Below are 21,403 nucleotides of genomic sequence, written 5' to 3'. Positions count from 1 at the left end.
TATGACAATACAATGAATAATTTTAGCTTATGGAACTCAGGAGATAAAGAGCTCTCAGGGGAGCTAATTTAATGGTTAGCAGACTGTATTTTCTGTAATGCGGGACTCGAAACCATAGACACTAGAATTCTATTAAACTGACAGTATGAGATACTAGTGTCTTTGTCGAAACATAGAACGTTGTAACATGACGTACGGCGCACGTCAATAAAACATTGGTGAGCGACATTTCATGACGTACGCCGTACGTCAACAGCGCAGTCCAGAGGTTAATATTGTACGCAGTGACTCAAGCTCTCCGCATTTTCTTTTGAACTAAGTACGCACACAATAATTTAGTGAACTTGATTTCAGCTGTTGTGGTTTATTCATTTATCATTTTCAAGTAGCCGAGGGATGATAACATGTACACACATAAAAACATTTACGCACTGAATACAGGAATGCATGATTATAGTTAATCACACACACACACACACACACACACACACTGTGGCATGCACACACACTTGGTATACACTGGCGTGCGAACGCTGGCATGCATGCACGCAAACACACACACACTCACACATATACACACACACACACACACACAGAGTGCAGGCACCACAATTTACTGCAAAGTTATGTTTTTATGGAGCGTTTCAAGTTTTGCGTAGCAATATTTTAAATACTGTTTATTTATATGCATGCATAGCCAGATACAAATACTTTGATCAATGTCAATCAGCCAGCAAAGAGTACAATAATGACCAGTTCCAAAGAAATAATTATTTTGCACTTCGTGCAGTTTTAAAAACCCGACCCTTCTCATGAAAATGTATCGTGCAGTTAAAAAAAAACCCGACCCTTCCCATGAAAATGTATCGTGCAGTTAAAAAAAACCCCGACCCTTCCCATGAAAATGTATCGTGCAGTTAAAAAAAACAAAAAAACCCGACCCTTCCCATGAAAATGTATCGTGCAGTTAAAAAAAACAAAAAAACCCGACCCTTCCCATGAAAATGTATCGTGCAGTTTTAAAACACCGACCCTTCTCATGAAAATGTATCGTGCAGTTAAAAAAAACCTGACCCTTCCCATGAAAATGTATCGTGCAGTTTGAAAACCCCGACCCTTGTTACGAAAGTATATGGTGCAGTTTTAAAACATCGACCCTTGTTACGAAAGTGTATGGTGCAGTTTTAAAACATCGACCCTTATTACGAAAGTGTATGGTGCAGTTTAAAAATCCCGACCCTTATTACGAAAGCGTATGGTGCAGTTTTAAAACACCGACCCTTGTTACGAAAGTGTATGGTGCAGTTTAAAAATCCCGACCCTTATTACGAAAGCGTATGGTGCAGTTTTAAAACACCGACCCTTATTACGAAAGCGTATGGTGCAGTTTTAAAACCTCAACCCTTCCCATAAGAATGCATATCAAGCGCGTTGGGTTACGCTGCTGGTCAGGCATCTGCTTGGCAGATGTGGTGTAGCGTATATGGATTTGTCCGAACGCAGTGACGCCTCCTTGAGCTACTGAAACTGAAACTGAAACTGCATAGTACAGTCTTAAAACCTCGACCCTCCACATGACTCTGAGCATTTTGTGCAATTTGAAGACCCATACCCTTCCCATCACGATGGACAGACAAGGGAAAAGAGACAGACGGAAGAGAAATTAACTGAAATAACCGTCCCATTTCAGTTTCAAGCGGATACCTGACCTGGGCATAAACCAAAGGCACTGGTCAGGGCCTTGAGAACCTGCCAGTATAGGTCTGTATCAAACATCAGCCTACCAGCATAGGTCTGTATCAAATATAGGTCTGTATCAAACATCAGCCTACCAGCATAGGTCTGTATCAAACATCAGCATACCAGCATAGGTCTGTATCAAACATCAGCCTACCAGCATAGGTCTGTATCAAATATAGGTCTGTATCAAACATCAGCCTACCAGCATAGGTCTGTATCAAACATCAGCCTACAATTTTAATCAGATTAAATACAAAATAATATACAGGCATATACATTTACAATATGATATAAATGAAAAAATAAACAAACATACAAGGCAAATGACTGAAAACGAAAATGATTAAAATGAAATGAGATTCCTCTTCACTTTGTCTTTCTAGTGTCTGTTCTTTGGTGATTGGAGAAAATGACAGTGACAGACTGGTTGGTAATTGGTACGCCCGAAGAAGAGACACTATCATGACCCTCAGACCAACCTGAAACGGGCAAACCTTCAGGCTTGGCAGCTTGGGACTGCTGCCAGCTTCTGACAGAGGTAGCTGATGTGCCCTGGTGAAAACTGCAGTGAAGAGAATCTATTCCAGGGAGACCGATCCAACGCCTTGCAGCTGCTGAAGATGGGTGCCACAGAGTTGTGTTCGCACCTGGCTGCTGGTGTTACATGCCTCTTCCTCAACTGCATGTGTGCTTCAGGCTTTGGGTTCCGGAGCCACTGATCCGTCCACTCATGACTGGTGACAACCAATAATGTCCCCTGATAAAGTCTGCTGATGATGTACCCCAATGATGTCTACTGATGATCTCTCCTGGTGTCCACTGATGATCTCCGATGAGGTCTGCTGATGATCTCCCCTGATGATGGATGTTGTCTGTTGATGATGTCCCCTGATGTCAGCTGATGATCCCCCCTGATGATGGATGATGTCTGTTGATGATCTCCCCTGATGATGTCTGCTGATGATCCCCCCTGATGATGGATGATGTCTGTTGATAATGTCCCCTGATGATGTCAGCTGATGATGGCACAATGCATAGCCATCCTCGGTTCCTGAGGGACAACCAGGATTCGGTAGAGAATATGCAGGAGCTGTTGGAGTGTGGGTAAGTGTATTAACTAAGGCGTGTGCACGCGCATTGCGTGTGTGTGTGTGTGTGTGTGTGTTCTGCTTTAAATGGCAGTACTCCAACACCGCTCATTCCGAGTCCTCCATACCCGAGTACGTCTGTCACAGTCCCAGCGTCAGCAGTACACAGGGAACCATCGGTGTTAGGTCGCCAGGAGGCCACACACCAAAGGAGACCCTGCATTGCTGCTGGTGGGTCTCTTCTGTGGTGTCCAGTAGTGCCTGTTATGATTTAACGTACTTAGGACACCACATACTAAGCCCCCAACTGACGACAATAATGGCTTAGTCATGGAGCCACACTGAGTGAGCGTCCTGGCCCCCAGAATGGAGAGCGCCACCACGTCCCTCCAACGAGAGTTCCCCATGAATCCGCCGACAAGACTCACCCCAATCTCGGAAGTGGAGGGGTATCAAAATTGAGGTCACCATGAGAGCAGGGCATGAAAGGCCATACAATATTGGGACTTTTTTATATTGACGAAGAAGGAGGTGATGATGATGATGATGAAGATGCTGCTATGGATGTGCATTTTTCCTGCGTGCAGTTTTTTTATTTGTTTTTCCTATCGAACTGATTTTTCTACATAATTTTGCCAGGAACAACCCTTTTGTTGCCGTGGGTTCTTTTACGTGCGTTAAGTGCATGCTGCACACGGGACCTCGGTTTATCGTCTCATCCGAATGACTAGCGTCCAGACCACCACTCAAGGTCTAGTGGAGGGGGAGAAAATGTCGGCGGCTGAGCCGTGATTCGAACCAGCGCGCTCAGATTCTCTCGCTTCCTAGGCGGACGCGTTACCTCTAGGCCATCACTCCACACTGACATGGCTTTTTTTCTACGTTTCCTGTCATAATAATATTCCGGCATCAACCAGGCCCGAGAGATACAGACACTTGCAGTGTTGGGCAGAAAATTAAAGCAACACACCCAAAGACGCATTCGTGAAGTGGATGACACTCGACTGTGTGGTCCCAGCCTTCCCATTTAAGCCCACAGCACACTCAACACTGGGTAGGAGCCGGCCGTAGACCAAAAAACCCACCTCCACTGGGATTCGAACCCGCATCCTTACAGCCGTCAGTCCCAGACGCTAACCACTTCGCCACGGCGGCTGGTGTGTGTGTGTGTGTGTGTGCGCGCGCGCGCGCGCGCGCCCGCGTGTATCCGTGTGTGCGTGTGTGTGCGTGCGTGCGTTCGTGCCTCTGTGTGTGTATGTGTGTGTGTGTGTGTGTTCGTGCCTCTATGTGTGTTGTGTCCGCGAGCTTGCAGAGAAAGCACACACACAATAACAGAAACCCTGGCATCTCAATGGACATCGACATATTGACGCAAAAAACAAACAAAATAAAAAATACCAGGCCAGTATTCCGCACAACATCGTTGTCTAATTTGTTGCTACTGAGCACCTGATCACAAAGTCCACTTTAGTCAAAATTTAGGCTACATGTCAGAAAAAAAAATCAAAATAATTTAGGCATGTAAAGAAAACAAAGAAACCAATTATTCAATCAAACAAGAGGCAAAGCCCTCATGACTCGCGCATGATTGTCGTGGGAAAAAAAAATTGAAAAAACCCCCAAAAAACAACAACAACAAAAACATACAAAAAAACGCCAAGAGTTGGGGGTGTGGTTGTTAGCTAAAAATTATAAAAATGACCGGTAATAACTGGTGTATCAGTATACATATATATATATATATACAATTTTTTTTTATGTGTGTGTGTGTGTGTCTGTATGTGTGTAACGCTTTGTGAAAAAAAAAAGAAATAAAAAATGTAACAGTAACATTACTGTGGAAACATTTCAGGTTTCCCTTTCCTGAAGTGCACAGTCATTACAATTCGAACGCGTGGAAAGAACAGATTTGTTTCCTTTTAACTAGAACGCGTGGAAAGCACTGGTTTGTTTCCTTTTAACTAGAACGCGTGGAAAGCACTGGTTTGTTTCCTTTTAACTAGAACGCGTGGAAAGCACTGGTTTGTTTCCTTTCAACGCCAAATTGGTGTCTATAGACAAAAAGTACTTTCAGAGAAACAGAACTTGTTAAAGTTGACCACAGATACACATACATACACACTTAATAAATACACACGGACACACGTGAGCCCAAACCCCTCAGGTGGGTGGGAATGACTACTTTCGGTTCTGTTACTTAGTGCTGAAACCGTCAGGTGTCAACATCTCCACATGTTCCCAAATCTGAGGTGCTAAAATGAATAAATAAATAAAATAAACCAAACAAAAAAAGTTATAAGGACCCATGGCCATTTAGAATTGCTGGGGCAATTCATGATTATCAACTGTGTCCAGGGCTCAGCTCAGGAAGGCGGGGACCGGTGTTGTTAACCTTCCACAACCGATGTCAGGCACTCATTCATACCTTGGTGGAGTGACGAAAATCGGAGAAAAATGCCTTTCCCGATAACACAACACCATGCCGAAACAGGGCCCGGGCCCTCTGATCACTGGTGAACACTGGATCTGACGTCCAGCGCCTGAACACCTTTGTCAAACACAAAGGCATGTAACAATATGATTCTGCTTCACAGTACACTCATCTACTTTTCTCGTGCATGTAATGGAATCCGATTTTCAAACGTGTGAACGTGAATTATTCATCGCAGTTTTGTTCTTAGAGCCCGAAACCCATTGTCAGACTTAACTTATTTATTTCCAGAAAAAAGGGGGAAAAGAGCGAAGATGTGAGTTGTCAGTGTCAGCCAAGGCAGTGGGGTATGCGGTGTTGTGGGTGTGGCACAGGAGAGGCTCATTCCTGTTGTCTGCAATCCTCTGCCTTCAGGACGGTGATGGGGTGGGTGTGAAGGGCTACCCTGCGGGGGCTGCTGACCCTGCCGCTATCACTGTCCCAGTCCGACCCCACACCCACCCCCGTGACCCCCACACCCAGCCCCGCCTCCTCTCCGCCCCTCACGCTGCGGGTGTGAGAGTGGTGGTGCCCTGTCTTCTTCAGGTGCCCTTTCGTTTTTCTCTTTCTCTCTTCCGGGTCTTTCGCCTTTTTCTCCTCCCGTGTCGCTTTTCTCCTGGGGTCCTCGGTTTCCTTCACCCCTTGTCCTCCACCCACCTGCTCTTCACCACCATTCGCCCCTCCCTCTACCTCCTCCCCCGTCTCCTTCCTCAAGTCTGTGTAGCTGAGGTGTCTCTCGCGAGCGATGGCCGGCCGACCTTCCAGTACGCACGCTCGGAGATCTTCGTCAGCTGATTCTGAGGCCACCTTGGGCAGGTAGACCTGAACGCGCAGCTTCCGTCTGGACCCTTCCCAGTCCTGGCTCCCTTCGCTGTCGCTGCCCGGCTCGGCGGGGTCAGCCACGGGCTGGGAGGTGGCGGAGTCCGCATTGGGGTCAGGGGTCCTTCCCTGGCCTTCCTTCTGCTTTCCTGTTGGGGGGAGTTTGCTGCTGGGCTGGGGAGAAGAGGTGGAGGTGTGGTGGTGACCTGGAGACAGCGCCTGGCTGTGAGGTTCTAGGTGTGGCGTGGAGTGCAGGGGGAGTGGGGAGGTGGGCGGAGCCACGGGCACCTCTTCCCCCCGGGGCCTGAAGGTGTCGTTGATGTTGACAACAGCGCGGGGGTGAGTGTGAGGGCCCGGGGGGTTGTTGGTTCGGTGCGGCAGACGGGGCCGCTGGGCTTGGTGGGTCTGCATCTGCATCTGCTCCAGAACCTGCTGTCTCTGCATCTGCTCCAGCAACTGCTGCTCCCGGAGGCACATGACGCACGTGGTGGTGCTGCGTGGCTGGTGGCCCTGACCTTCCTCGCCGCTTCCACCTTTTCCACTTCCAGTTATTTCCGCCGCTGCCGCTGCTGCTGCCGCCGCCGCTTGGGAGCGCAGGGGTTCCGAGATGCTGTGATTGGCCGCGGGTGACATGACCTCCATCAGACCGCCGCCACGTGCAGAGTCCCTGGGCACCTCTGTGCTGGGCTTGTTCCCTGGCAGTCCGGGCTTGCCCACCAGCCAGGCATCGTGATGACTCCGCACGAAGAAGTCAGACCTGTCAACAACAAGGAGAAGAATGTCAGGGAGGCAGCCTGTTGTTGTTCCCACGAAACTGAACGTGCAAGGGGGAAGCTCACTGGCTACAGACAGTAGTGTCTCTTCTCCAGAGCGTGGATGGCCCACTGGGAAGCAATAGTCTGTAGTTAAAGATAGTTCACTGTGAATACTTACCACCAAACTGTCGTTCCACAGTGACCATCTGGCGATAGTCTGGTGGTAAGGATGGTCACTTAGCGTGCAGTTAGGAACGTCCTTAAAGCAAAGCAAACCTAGTGCCAATAATCAGCGTGAAGTTTGGAACGTTCTTCAAGCAAAGCAAACCTAGTGCTGATAATTAGCATGCAGTTAGGAACGTCCTTCACAAAAAGCAAACATAGTGCTGATAATTAGCATGCAGTTAGGAACGTCCTTCACAAAAAGCAAACCTATTGCTGATAATTAGCGTGCAGTTAGGAACGTCTTTCACAAAAAGCAAACCTAGTGCCAATAATTAGTGTGCAGTTAGGAACGTCCTTCATGCAAAGCAAACCTATTGCTGATAATTAGCGTGCAGTTAGGAACGTCTTTCACAAAAAGCAAGCCTAGTGCCAATAATTAGTGTGCAGTTAGGAACGTCCTTCATGCAAAGCAAACCTAGTGCTGATAATTAGCGTGCAGTTAGGAACGTCCTTCATGCAAAGCAAACCTATTGCTGATAATTAGCGTGCAGTTAGGAACGTCCTTCACAAAAAGCAAACCTATTGCTGATGATTAGCGTGCAGTTAGGAATGTCCTTCATAAAAAGCAAGCCTAGTGCTGATGATTAGCGTACAGTTAGGAACGTCCTTCATGCAAAGCAAACTTAGTGCTGCTAAGATCGCTCATGCAACCCAAACCAGGATTTTTATTCTCCCCTCCCCCACTCCACTAAACATTGAGTAGTGGTCTGGGCGCTAGTCTTTCGGATGAGAAGATAAACTCGAAGTCCTGTGTGCAGCATGCAACTAGTGCACTTAACAGAACCCAAGGCAATTAAAGGAGGTTTATCCAGTGAAAAAAAAATCCACTCCACTTTGATAATGAAAAAAGGATTACTTGCAGACAGGAAAAAAAGTGGCACTGCACTGTGGCAATCCACTAACCCCTGGGAAAGCAGCCCGAATTTCACACAGAGAAATCTGTTGAGACTAAAAGGGATACAACACAGCACAACACAACACTACACAACAAAAAAACTACTGCTGCTCTTGGTAAAAGAACCCACTAGCGTTGCCGTAAACAGAAATAAAGTGCTGAATTCCATTCACACTGTTTTCGTATAATTTGTTCCTGCTCTCTGTGTGCAAGAACGGTGTAAAAACATTAAAAATAATGTAAAATATAGGTTACTAACCACAGAATATCCAACACTCATAATCTGCTGCACTGTTATACAGCGAGACGGGTATATGTAGGAACGGCTCATTTCGGGTATTTCGTCCAGAGAGAGAGAGAGAGTGTGTGTGTGTGTGTACGTGCATGCATGTGTTTGTATACATGCGTGAGCACACACACGTGTGTGTGTGTGTGTGTGTGTGTGTGTGTGTGTGTGTGTGTGTGTGTGTGTGTGTGTGTGTGTGTGTGTGTGTGTGTGTGTGTGTGTGTGTGTGTGTGTGTGTGTGCGCGTGCAAAGTGGCTGGAGAGCCCAGAAGGGGCAGTCAGGCCCACTAACTACCAACTAGCAAGTGACCTGCTGGCCGTGGCGGGCTGTTTGCCATACAGGTCGCCCCGGTTCCTGTAGATACCCTGGATGATCTCCCGCTCCCCTTTGGTCAGCATGCCTTTGTCCCGGAGGAACATCCGGCCAGGGCTGACCCTGGAGCTGCCTCCTCCCCCAGGCCACGGTCCCGCCGCCACAGTCACAGTCACTGGGGAGGACCCGCCGCTGCCCACCACACGGGGCCGGTCCTTCTCGAACGAGTGGCGTGCTGGTGGCAGTGGCGGCGGCAGACTCCCTGTCCCTACCCCTCCTGCAATGTCCCGGTACAGGCGAGACATTGAGACATGGCTCTCTCCAGCTTTCTCCGGAGACTCCGTCGACCAATCGCAGAGGCGCGCCACACCCACAGGGTTGTGGCTGTGGGGAGAGTGACGCTGCATCACGTGACAGGGAGGGGTGGTGAGGGGGCGGCGGCGCTCTGAGCGGGACCAGCGGAAGGACGTCAGCGGCAGGAAGTCAGTGGTGGCCGCGGAGCACGACGTACGGCGACATGGCAAAGGGCTGCAAACACAGGGTGTCCGGTCAGGACAAGGTCAGCTTTGATTTCATCATGGTAAATTGAACAAGCAACAATTGCTTTTTTTTGTGTGCATCAAGCCATAAGAAGAAAATATAGGAGAGAGAGAGAGCGAGCGAGAGAATGAGGTGTGTGTGTGTGTGTGTGTGTGTGTCTGTGTCTGTGTGTCTCTGTGTGTGTCTGTGTGTGTGTGTGTGTGTGTGTGCATGGGTGTGTGTGTGTGGAGCCGTCAGCTGTGACAGCAGAGGGAAACGCACATTTTCAATGCCAGTGGAGTAAAGTGTCCGCCTAGGAAGCGAGAGAATCTGAGCGCGCTGGTTCGAATCACGGCTCAGCCGCCGATATTTTCTCCCCCTCCACTAGACCTTGAGTGGTGGTCTGGACGCTAGTCATTCGGATGAGACGATAAACCGAGGTCCCGTGTGCAGCATGCACTTAGCGCACATAAAAGAACCCACGGCAACAAAAGGGTTGTTCCTGGCAAAATTCTGTAGAAAAATCCACTTCGATAGGAAAAAAAACAAATAAAACTGCACGCAGGAAAAAAAAAAAAAAAGGGTGACGCTGTAGTGTAGCGACGCGCTCTCCCTGGGGAGAGCAGCCCGAATTTCACACAGAGAAATCTGTTGTGATAAAAAGAAATACAAATATAAATACAAATAATTCCCGTGTGGCAACCATGTGGTAACGCGCCAGACTGGTAAGCAAGTGTCCACGGGTTCCTGTCCCATGTATGGATCAGGATTTTCATTCTTCCATCCTACTCCCCCCCCCCCCACTCCTCTCTCCTTCTCTCTCTCTCTTAGTCAGGGGTCTTTCACGATTCAGGATTACACCGGTAACATGCCAGAGGAAAAAGACTTTAATACTGGCTCACCCATCAACGGCTTTGTAGCGTGAGGCCAGAACCACCAGTCTTATATCATCACTCTGCCTATTAGGGAGTGGAGGTCAATACAACGCTCAACTCACCACACCAAGAATTCGAAAATCTTCTCCACTTTGTCCTTAGTCCATGAGTTGTGGCAATGCAACGTGTGTGTGTGTGTGTGTGTGTGTGTGTGTGTGTGTGTGTGTGTGTGTGTGTGTGTGTGTGTGTGTGTGTGTGTGTGTGTGTGTTCTCTTTCTTTTTTCTTAAGAGAGAGCCTGATCGCTTTTTCTTACTGATGCCCTGAACGAACTGAGAGTGTGTTTGATACTGAAATGGTTCTTGATAACAATGTCTTTTATTTAATAATTTTTTTTAAGTGATGTGTCGAAAGTGGAATGGGGAGACGTAACACTGCCTCTCACACAACAAGAAGGCTAGAATCTTTAAAAAGTGTTTGCATATGAAAGTTTTTTTTATATTCCTTATTTAAGAAGACAACAAAAAACAAAACAAAAAAAAAAACAAACCTTTCCTTTTCTCCGAACAATTTTCTGTGAGTGGACAGAAAAATGTCTAGTACTATGGGAGATTGCACCCTACAACAACATGAAATGAGGGCTGCACCCTACAACAGCATGAAATGAGGGCTGCACCCTGATACAGCATGAAATGAGGGCTGCACCCTACAATAACATGAAATGAGGGCTGCACCCTGATACAGCATGAAATGAGGGCTGCACCCTACAATAACATGAAAATGAGGGCTGCACCCTGATACAGCATGAAATCAGTGGCTGCACCCTACAACAAATGGTAATGAGGGCTGCCCTGATACAGCATGGACATGAGGGCTGTCACCCTGATACAGCATGAAATGAGGGTTGCCACCCACAACAGCATGAAATGAGGGCTGCACCCTGATTCAGCATGAATTGAGGGCTGCACCCGATACAGCATGGAATGATGGGCTGCCACCCTGCATACTGCTTGAATGAAGGCTGCACCCTACAACAGCATGAATGAGGGGTGCACCCTGATACAGCATGAAATGAGGGCTGCACCTGATACAGCAGGAATGAGGGCTGGCACCCATGATACAGAATGGAAATGAGGGTTGACACCCTACAACATATGAAAATGAGGGTTGCCCACCCTACAACAGCATGAAATGAGGGCTGCACCCTACAACAGCATGAAATGAGGGCTGCACCCTGATACAGCATGAAATGAGGGCTGCACCCTACAACAACATGAAATGAGGGCTGCACCCTACAACAGCATGAAATGAGGGCTGCACCCTGATACAGCATGAAATGAGGGCTGCACCCTGATACAGCATGAAATGAGGGCTGCACCCTACAACAGCATGAAATGAGGGCTGCACCCTGATACAGCATGAAATGAGGGCTGCACCCTGATACAGCATGAAATGAGGGCTGCACCCTACAACAACATGAAATGAGGGCTGCACCCTACAACAGCATGAAATGAGGGCTGCACCCTGATACAGCATGAAATGAGGGTTGCACCCTACAACAGCATGGAATGAGGGCTGCACCCTGATACAGCATGAAATGAGGGCTGCACCCTGATACAGCATGGAATGAGGGCTGCACCCTGATACAGCATGAAATGAGGGCTGCACCCTGATACAGCATGAAATGAGGGTTGCACCCTACAACAACATGAAATGAGGGCTGCACCCTACAACAGCATGAAATGAGGGCTGCACCCTACAACAGCATGAAATGAGGGCTGCACCCTACAACAGCATGAAATGAGGGCTGCACCCTGATACAGCATGAAATGAGGGCTGCACCCTACAACAACATGAAATGAGGGCTGCACCCTACAACAGCATGAAATGAGGGCTGCACCCTGATACAGCATGAAATGAGGGCTGCACCCTGATACAGCATGAAATGAGGGCTGCACCCTACAACAGCATGAAATGAGGGCTGCACCCTGATACAGCATGAAATGAGGGCTGCACCCTGATACAGCATGAAATGAGGGCTGCACCCTACAACAACATGAAATGAGGGCTGCACCCTACAACAGCATGAAATGAGGGCTGCACCCTGATACAGCATGAAATGAGGGCTGCACCCTACAACAACATGAAATGAGGGCTGCACCCTACAACAGCATGAAATGAGGGCTGCACCCTACAACAACATGAAATGAGGGCTGCACCCTACAACAACATGAAATGAGGGCTGCACCCTACAACAGCATGAAATGAGGGCTGCACCCTGATACAGCATAAAATGAGGGCTGCACCCTACAACAACATGAAATGAGGGCTGCACCCTGATACAGCATGAAATGAGGGCTGCACCCTGATACAGCATGAAATGAGGGCTGCACCCTACAACAGCATGAAATGAGGGCTGCACCCTGATACAGCATGAAATGAGGGCTGCACCCTACAACAGCATGAAATGAGGGCTGCACCCTGATACAGCATGAAATGAGGGCTGTTCCCTACAACAACATGAAATGAGGGCTGCACCCTGATACAGCATGGAATGAGGGTTGCACCCTGATACAGCATGAAATGAGGGCTGCACCCTGATACAGCATGAAATGAGGGCTGCACCCTACAACAGCATGGAATGAGGGTTGCACCCTGATACAGCACGAAATGAGGGCTGCACCCTGATACAGCATGAAATGAGGGTTGCACCCTAAAACAGCATGTCATGTTGGTTTCACCCTAAAACAGCATGAAACGAAGGCCAGACATTTGCTCTGAGAAATGGGGGAAGGGGAAGGGGAGGGGAGGGTGGGGGGGGGGGGGGGTATCGAATCCATATGATAAACACATGAGCTCCTGCACTGTTTACAAAAGTCCGTGCAAACACAGCGACTTGCACACTGTTCGTTCTGGCCTCTCTCTCTTTTCCTTTGTTCAAATACTGCAGTTTACATAGTTATGGACGTGGGTTTTGCTCTCTCTCTCTCTCTCTCACCTACACACACACCACACACCTTTCCCCTCCCCTATCTCTCCCCCCCCCCCCAGCCCCCCACACACCCTCCATACACCCTCCGTCAGTCTCACATATACACGCACAGCCCCCACCCCACCCCCCTCTCTCACCCCTACTTTCTCACGCACATATCACCCCCTGTCTCGCTCACACAGTGCAGTGAGAAATCCCCCACCCCTCCCACCCCTACTCCGCCCTCTCTCTCGCTACATAGAGTACAGTGAGGCTCCCCCCCCCCCCCCCTCTGTCTCTTTCACAGAATGCAGTGACCCCCCCTCCTGCCCCCAACTCCTCCGTTCTCCAACGTCTCTCTCTCTCTCTCTCTTTCACAGAATACAGTGAGGAGAGAGAGAAGTGACAGGAAATGTTTGCTCCACCGATCATATAACCTGCAGAACATGATATGCACATTCTCTATTTATGGCTTGTTCTGACTGACATTGCACACACACACACACACACACACACACACACACACACACACACAGTGATCACACACACACACACACACACAGTGTTCACACACACACACACCGACACACACACATGCGGATTCGCGGATACATGGAACACCAAAGTCTGAAACAGAACGACCTTGACCTTTAGTCACCTCCCCAAACTTTCTCATTCTCTGGAGTTTAAAATGTGCGGTTTTGTTTGTTTGTTTGTTTGTTTTTTGAGACGCTGGGTGAAGTTAAATCCCAACGGCATGATCATATCATATCACGTCATATCATGTGTCACGGCTTGTGGGCTTAATCAGCATTTTGCCAGATCATTAGGACTTTTTTTTTCTTCTTTTTTTATGATATTTCTTAACTCTCTCCATACGAACGGCGAAAGAGACGACGTTAACAGCGTTTCACCCCAATTACCATCATCAAAATATTGCAAGCGGAAGGCTCTTATACTGAAGAGGTGAATGTTGGCAAAGAATACCACAATTCTGACGACGGAAGCTAAAGGTTGGGTCATTCAGACACCCACTGGACATCCGAGGGGTCTGTGTCGAGGAGAAGAGAGGACTGGCCGTACTGAGAGAGTTAAAATACTTTTTATGAGTGCGCCAGTACTAATGTTATGGCCAGCTTCCTATGGAGAAATTCATTTATTTCACTTGGTCTTCCTGAGCTACGTCTGATATTTCGGTGAATAATTACAGGCAGTAGTAAAAGATGGCTTCAATATGAGTTTCCGTAACTTAGAGTTATGCTTACCCTTTGTTCAAGTGCAGGTAACGCGAGTCCTACATCATGACACAGACACTTGCTGCCATGTTCTGCCTGGAGGAACAGCGAAGCGAAGAAGGATGACGACATAACAGTGATGACGTCATTTTAAAAACGTCAACTTGTAGCTTCAATTAGCGGCTTATATTGTAGTAGCACTTTCCTGTTTGAAGTAGTCATGAACGGTGAATGCCAGTTCATTAAAGTGGAAAGCGCTAATCATCTAGCTATACAGCTGCCAGGATTCTCTTTTTTTATGTCTGTAAGACGTTTTTGAAAGTGTTGGCTGTTGCCAAAGTAAGCACATCAGACTGAATACCGTTCCACGAATTTTTATTTTTAAAATTTCGTTATATTGTCAGTGATGATATAAGTGAACTCGTTTAATATATATATATATATAATATAATATGATTTACAGACTATGGACACACACACACACACACACACACACACACACACACACACACACACACAAACAAACACACACACACACACACACACACACACACACACACACACACACACACACACACACAGAGTCTCCTTTAACCAACAAAGAACAAGGGATGAATCTCATCAAGACTCATCTCTCGCCTATTAGCCTACCACCCAAGAGAAGAAAATATTTGTTTGGTTTAAATAATCTTTAATCATTCAACAATACACATGATTACAATGCAATGAATGACAAAAGAGCATCAACAAGCTTAAAGCTTATACTGTGCCCACAACGTTGTACTTCAATTTTATCATGACGGCTGATGAACCATATTATCAATTGTATCAAGTAAAAAGGGGGAGTTTGTATTATACTCCATGTTTGGTGTTAAATATACTTACCATGTCAAACTGATGCAAACTAGGCCTATTGGTTTGCTCTGCTTGGCCAAATTTCGCGCGGCTAACAGTGAAAAGACGGGCCCACCCGCTCTCAGCCAATCAAACGCCTCTAAACATAACAGTAAGTAATGTAATAATGAAATAAAACAAATAAACAAACAGTACATAATATAGTAAAATAATGCTAATATCAATATTAACATGAGATTAAATTTATTATCACCAGAGTAATCGGCCTGATAGAAGAAAAACACGAAGGGAAAAAAGAAGAAGAAAATTTAGAAGAATGGTGGGTAAGGTGGTGGGGGAGGGGGAACAGAGGGGAGAGGAGAAATTCTGACAGATCATTGGCCAGTCCATTCAACTTAGTCAGTCAAATAAATCCAACATATATTTTACGAACAGAATCATGTTGTACCCTTTCTTCACAATATTCGTTTCGTTTCGTCAGATCAACAAACCTGCACCTACAGACGGGAAACGTTGGTAAGCAGCAGAAGTCTACCCCCTTCACCCAATCACAGGAAATGTCTGTTTTACAGCGCAGTCAGCCAATCAAAACATTCGATCGATTGTGTGGCGTTAGTTCTGCTCTGGCTGTCTCACTGACTATTCACACCACCAGCACCGGGGAGAGAGTGTGTGTGTGTGTGTGTGTGTAGAGAGAGAGAGGGGGGGGAGGGGCGGGGGGGGGGGGGGGGGGGGGAGACGTGTGGGGTGTTAAAGGTTCACTAAAAGGAAGGCGCCAAGGTCCCATAAATAATTGACAAAATTACGTGTGGGGCAGAATTAAAACGTTTTGAGAGAGTGTCAAAGGGAAGAGAGAGCGTGAGAGTGAGTGACTGCATGTTAAATGCCTTTGGCCATGGGCGTAACTATACACACAGCCCACACCGGGATAGGGACGCTGTCTCCAACAGACTGAAGGGTCAGGAGAGATCGAGATCGAGAGTAATAACGCATGCATAACTCTAAAACTGTAGAATCTGAAGACAAGGAAGGGCAGGCAAGGGAGGCTGTTTTAAGAAGAGGTGGGTTTTAAGGCCAGACTTGAAAGAGCTGAGTGTGGAGACTTGACGAAGCGAAAGAGGAAGTTCATTCCAATCGCAAGGTCCAGAGACAGAGAAAGAACAGCGGCCAACAGTGGAGTGTTTGAATCTAGGTATCGAGAGTGTGTGTACAATTGACTGATGGGTCAGTAGTGGTAGAGAGAGAGAGAGAGAGAGAGAGAGAGAGAACTCAGAACTCAGAAATATTTTACTGCAAGGCCACCGGCCTGTTTGCAAGGAGGTACATTCAATTAAACACACAAAATACCAAAAATAATGGAGGGGGGAGGGACCAATGTCATGGACACAACATTTCATAACTGAAAAGGTAGAGAAAGATTTTTGGCTAGTGACATTTCCTGGAGTAACTTTAAAAGTTTTTGAAAAGTTATATAATCATGTCATTTCTTCTTCTTCTTCTTAGAGAGAGAGAGAGAGAGAGAGAGAGAGAGAGAGAGAGAGAGAGAGAGATTTCAAGATTCAAGATTTAAAAAAAATTATTACTCAAGGATAAAGTCTAGTCTTCCAATCTGTCTTTGTGACAACAATAACAATAACAACATTAACGATAACGACACAACAATAATAATTTTATCATCATCATCAACAACATTGTAAAAAGTAATAAAATGAACGCATTCACACATTTACAGTCCAACACCAGAACAGTCCCTCACTAAAATAGTCCCACACTGCCACACACACACAATAGACTGAGGGGTTCGGGAGAGAGAGAGGCGTGCAACAGACTGAGGGGTTAGGGAGAGAGAAAGAGGTGTACAATAGACTGAGGGGTTAGGGAGAGAGAGAGAAAGAGGTGTACAATAGACTGAGGGGTTCGGGAGAGAGAAAGAGGTGTACAATAGACTGAGGGGTTAGGGAGAGAGAGAGAAAGAGGTGTACAATAGACTGAGGGGTTCGGGAGAGAGAAAGAGGTGTACAATAGACTGAGGGGTTAGGGAGAGAGAGAGAAAGAGGTGTACAATAGACTGAGGGGTTCGGGAGAGAGAAAGAGGTGTACAATAGACTGAGGGGTTAGGGAGAGAGAAAGAGGTGTGCAATAGACTGAGTGGTTAGGGAGAGAGAAAGAGGTGTACAATAGACTGAGGGGTTAAGGAGAGAGAGAGAGAAAGAGGTGTACAATAGACTGAGGGGTTAGACTGAGGGGTTAGGGAGAGAGAAAGAGGTGTACAATAGACTGAGGGGTTAGGGAGAGAGAAAGAGGTGTACAATAGACTGAGGGGTTAGACTGAGGGGTTAGGGAGAGAGAAAGAGGTGTACAATAGACTGAGGGGTCAGGGAGAGAGAAAGAAGTGTACAATAGACTGAGGGGTCAGGGAGAGAGAAAGAGGTGTACAATAGACTGAGGGGTCAGGGAGAGAGAAAGAAGTGTACAATAGACTGAGGGGTCAGGGAGAGAGAAAGAGGTGTACAATAGACTGAGGGGTTAGACTGAGGGGTTAGGGAGAGAGAAAGAGGTGTACAATAGACTGAGGGGTTAGGGAGAGAGAAAGAGGTGTACAATAGACTGAGGAGTTAGGGAGAGAGAAAGAGGTGTACAATAAACTGAGGGGTTAGGGAGAAAGAGAGAGAGGTGTACAACAGACTGAGGGGTCAGGGAGATAGAAAGAGGTGTACAATAGACTGAGGGGTTAGGGAGAAAGAGAGAGAGGTGTACAACAGACTGAGGGGTCAGGGAGAGAGAAAGAGGTGTACAATAGACTGAGGGGTTAGGGAGAGAGAGAGAGAGGTGTACAATAGACTGAGGGGTTAGGGAGAGAGAGAGAGGTGCACAATAGACTGAGGGGTTAGGGAGAGAGAGAGAGAGGTGTACAACAGACTGAGGGGTCAGGGAGAGAGAAAGAGGTGTGCAATAAACTGAGGGGTTAGGGAGAAAGAGAGAGAGGTGTACAACAGACTGAGGGGTCAGGGAGATAGAAAGAGGTGTTCAATAGACTGAGGGGTTAGGGAGAGAGAGAGAGAGGTGTACAACAGACTGAGGGGTCAGGGAGATAGAAAGAGGTGTACAATAGACTGAGGGGTTAGGGAGAAAGAGAGAGAGGTGTACAACAGACTGAGGGGTTAGGGAGATAGAAAGAGGTGTACAATAGACTGAGGGGTTAGGGAGAAAGAGAGAGAGGTGTACAACAGACTGAGGGGTTAGGGAGAGAGAAAGAGGTGTACAATAGACTGAGGGGTAAGCATTGGTGCAGAGAGAGAGAGAGAGGTGCAACAAACTGAGGAGCTGATCAGTGGTGGGGCGGAAGGATGATGGATGAAATGATGTGTGTGTGTGTGTGTGTGTGTGAGCGTGTGCGTGTGTGTGTGTGATGTTGATATTCCTCCTTCAGGGTCGACGAAGACGACCATGATGACTTCAGCGTCAGATGGAGGATCCGTGACAGGGCCCGGAGCAGTCTGGTGAGGCCAGTCCTGGTCTAGAAAACTCGCCCCACACGTGGGACGCGTGTGGGTTGTCAGTGTGGGACTGTGAATAGACACTACTAAATAGAAAGACGTCTCGTGTCTATGGGTTGTGGGCCTGTGGCAGTATGCTGTTGTGGCACTTCACCGTGCAGGTGAACTCAACCCCCCCCCCCCTCCACCCCTCCTCCACCCACCCCTCCCCCGACTATCCCGCCACCCTCACCCCCTCCCCCCTCTCTCTCCATCCACCCCATGTGCCCAGGTGTCTCCGTTCCGTAACACCACGTGTGAGGTACAGACATTCACTGGCAGTTGTTATCGATCACTGCCGTTACATCAAAGAATGCACGTCGGTGTTGGTTTTTGTTGGGTCCCCCCCCCCCCCCCCCCCCGCCCCCCTCCTTCTTTTACAACCCATAGCCTGCACTTCAGAGGTCGATAGCCTCTCATGCTGGCTGTTCTGTGCACATAAAGTGTTGAACAGGAGTGTGGAACTGTTTTACTGTGGGGACTGTGGCATAGAGGGACTGTTTTAGTGTGGGACTGTGGCATAGAGGGACTGTTTTAGTGTGGGACTGTGACAGAGAGGGACTGTTTTAGCGTTGGACTGTTAGTGTGGGACTGTTTAAGTGTGGGACTGTGGCATAGAGGGACTGTTTTAGTGTGGGACTGTTCCAGAGAGGGAATGTTTTAGTGTGGGACTGTTCCAGAGAGGGAATGTTTTAGTGTGGGACTGTGGTAGTGTGCGACTGTGGGACGGTTTTAGTGTGGGACTGTGGCAGTGTTGGATTGTGGGACTGTGGCCGTGTGAAACGGTGGGACTGATTATGAGTGGGACTGTGGCAGTGTGGGACTGTGTGGGACTGTGGCTGTGTGGGACTGTGGCTGTGTGGGACTGTGTGGGACTGTGGCTGTGTGGGACTGTGGCTGTGTGGGACTGTGTGCGACTGTGACAGTGTGCGACTGTGGCTGTGCGGGACTGTGACAGTGTGGGACTGTGTGGGACTGTGGCTGTGTGGGACTGTGTGGGGCTGTGACAGTGTGGGACTGTGGCTGTGTGGGACTGTGTGGGGCTGTGGCTGTGTGGGACTTTGACAGTGTGGGACTGTGGCTGTGTGGGACTGTGACAGTGTGGGACTGTGGCTGTGTGGGACTGTGTGGGGCTGTGACAGTGTGGGACTGTGTGGGGCTGTGACAGTGTGGGACTGTGTGGGGCTGTGACTGTGTGGGACTGTGACAGTGTGGGACTGTGGCTGTGTGGGACTGTGTGGGGCTGTGACAGTGTGGGACTGTGTGGGGCTGTGACAGTGTGCGACTGTGGCAGTGTGGGACTGTGGCTGTGTGGGACTGTGTGGGGCTGTGACAGTGTGGGACTGTGTGGGACTGTGGCTGTGTGGGACTGTGTGGGGCTGTGACAGTGTGGGACTGTGTGGGGCTGTGACAGTGTGCGACTGTGGCAGTGTGGGACTGTGGCTGTGTGGGACTGTGTGGGGCTGTGACAGTGTGGGACTGTGTGGGACTGTGGCTGTGTGGGACTGTGGCAGTGTGGGCCGGGGTAAGGATAAATTGATCAGAAGATGAGGTGGCAATTTGTATGTATGTACGTAGATGGATATAAATTCAAGATGGCGCCAACCAATGGCAACACGGGGATTAGCTGTCCTGTTTATTTTGGGTTTAATTCTTTCTATGTGTGTTAGGGAAACAGCTGCCATCTTACAGTATGATAGTGACAGGCTACTGCGTGTTCAGGAACAGGTGGGTGAGTCAGTGTTTTTGAGATCTCACTTCATCTCACTCTATCATGATTTACAACCGTCAACAATAAACACGGACCAGTCAGCACGCAAGGCTCAGTCCGCGAGGAAACGCGAAAAGCGAGGTGGGCCCCTTTCAAGGTTACGCCAACGAAGTTTTCGCCCACCTCTACCCAGTATGTTGCTGTCCAACGTTAGATCTCTACCCAACAAAACTGACGAACTTACATGTAACATTCAGACTAAGAGAGACTACAATATTCCTTGTGACCACGGTACACGTGGTAATAAAGACATATAAAGAAACAATGAAAGAAATCTACAAAATCATTCCAATTTTTTTTAAGCTACCACTTTGAAGCGCCTCACACACACACACACACACACACACACACACACACACACACACAGCCTACACACACACACACACACACACACACGCCTACACACGCACACACACACACACACACACACACACACACACACACACACACACTCGCAATCTCAGACAAAGAATGAAGGAAAGAAACAATTTACTCAGTAGCTTCCACACATCCAGAGCAGAGAACTGGAACAGGTTTTTTTCAAGCAGGAATTCTAGAAACGTGGTTGTGGTAGTTGTTGTTATGTTGCTGTTGCCATTGTTGTTGTTTTTGTTGATGATGATGTCGAAGATTATGGTTGCACATGTTTATTTGTTTGCTTGTTTTATGTTTTCTGCTCTGTGTATATAACTTTCAGATTCTTCAAAATCGAATGCCCCCAAATACGATTACATGTCATTTCTAAAATAGAAAAAAACCTTTGATTTTACACATTCCAGACTCTGTCAAGTGAGACACTGGAAACGGAATATCACCCTACGTTTTCACTGGAATGTTAAAAAATCCAGATATTCCAGTGATATATCATCTCAGTCAGATTGTCATCCAGTTTTGAAAACAGAACATCCCAGTCATTCCTGGGAACCGGAAGCAGACAATGAGATCATAGACACAGATTAAAACAGAGTCCAGATTCTTCAAGTCGTGATGACATTTTTTTTTAACAGTATTGGAACACTCATAATCCAATACTAATGATCCCAGTTCCTACAC

General features: G+C 47.7%; 1 protein-coding gene across 2 annotated transcripts in view; it reads right to left on the bottom strand.

Moving 5' to 3' along the window:
- Nucleotides 1-4,489: 4,489 nt before the first annotated feature.
- LOC143283451 (uncharacterized) overlaps nt 4,490-21,403 on the bottom strand; it is a 29,170-nt gene continuing 12,256 nt past the window's right edge. For both annotated transcript variants that reach the window (XM_076589688.1, XM_076589690.1), the window contains exons 2-3: nt 8,588-9,118; nt 4,490-6,874 (exon numbers count right to left, since the gene is read on the bottom strand). In XM_076589688.1, coding sequence (XP_076445803.1) covers nt 5,641-6,874; nt 8,588-9,118 — 1,765 coding nt within the window. In that variant the 3' untranslated portion in view covers nt 4,490-5,640. The remainder of the gene's footprint in view (nt 6,875-8,587; nt 9,119-21,403) is intronic.

Source organism: Babylonia areolata, chromosome 6 (genome assembly GCF_041734735.1).
Source record: "Babylonia areolata isolate BAREFJ2019XMU chromosome 6, ASM4173473v1, whole genome shotgun sequence".
NCBI classification, from domain to species: domain Eukaryota; kingdom Metazoa; phylum Mollusca; class Gastropoda; order Neogastropoda; family Buccinidae; genus Babylonia; species Babylonia areolata.
This window is presented reverse-complemented; position numbering and strand designations above follow the sequence as displayed.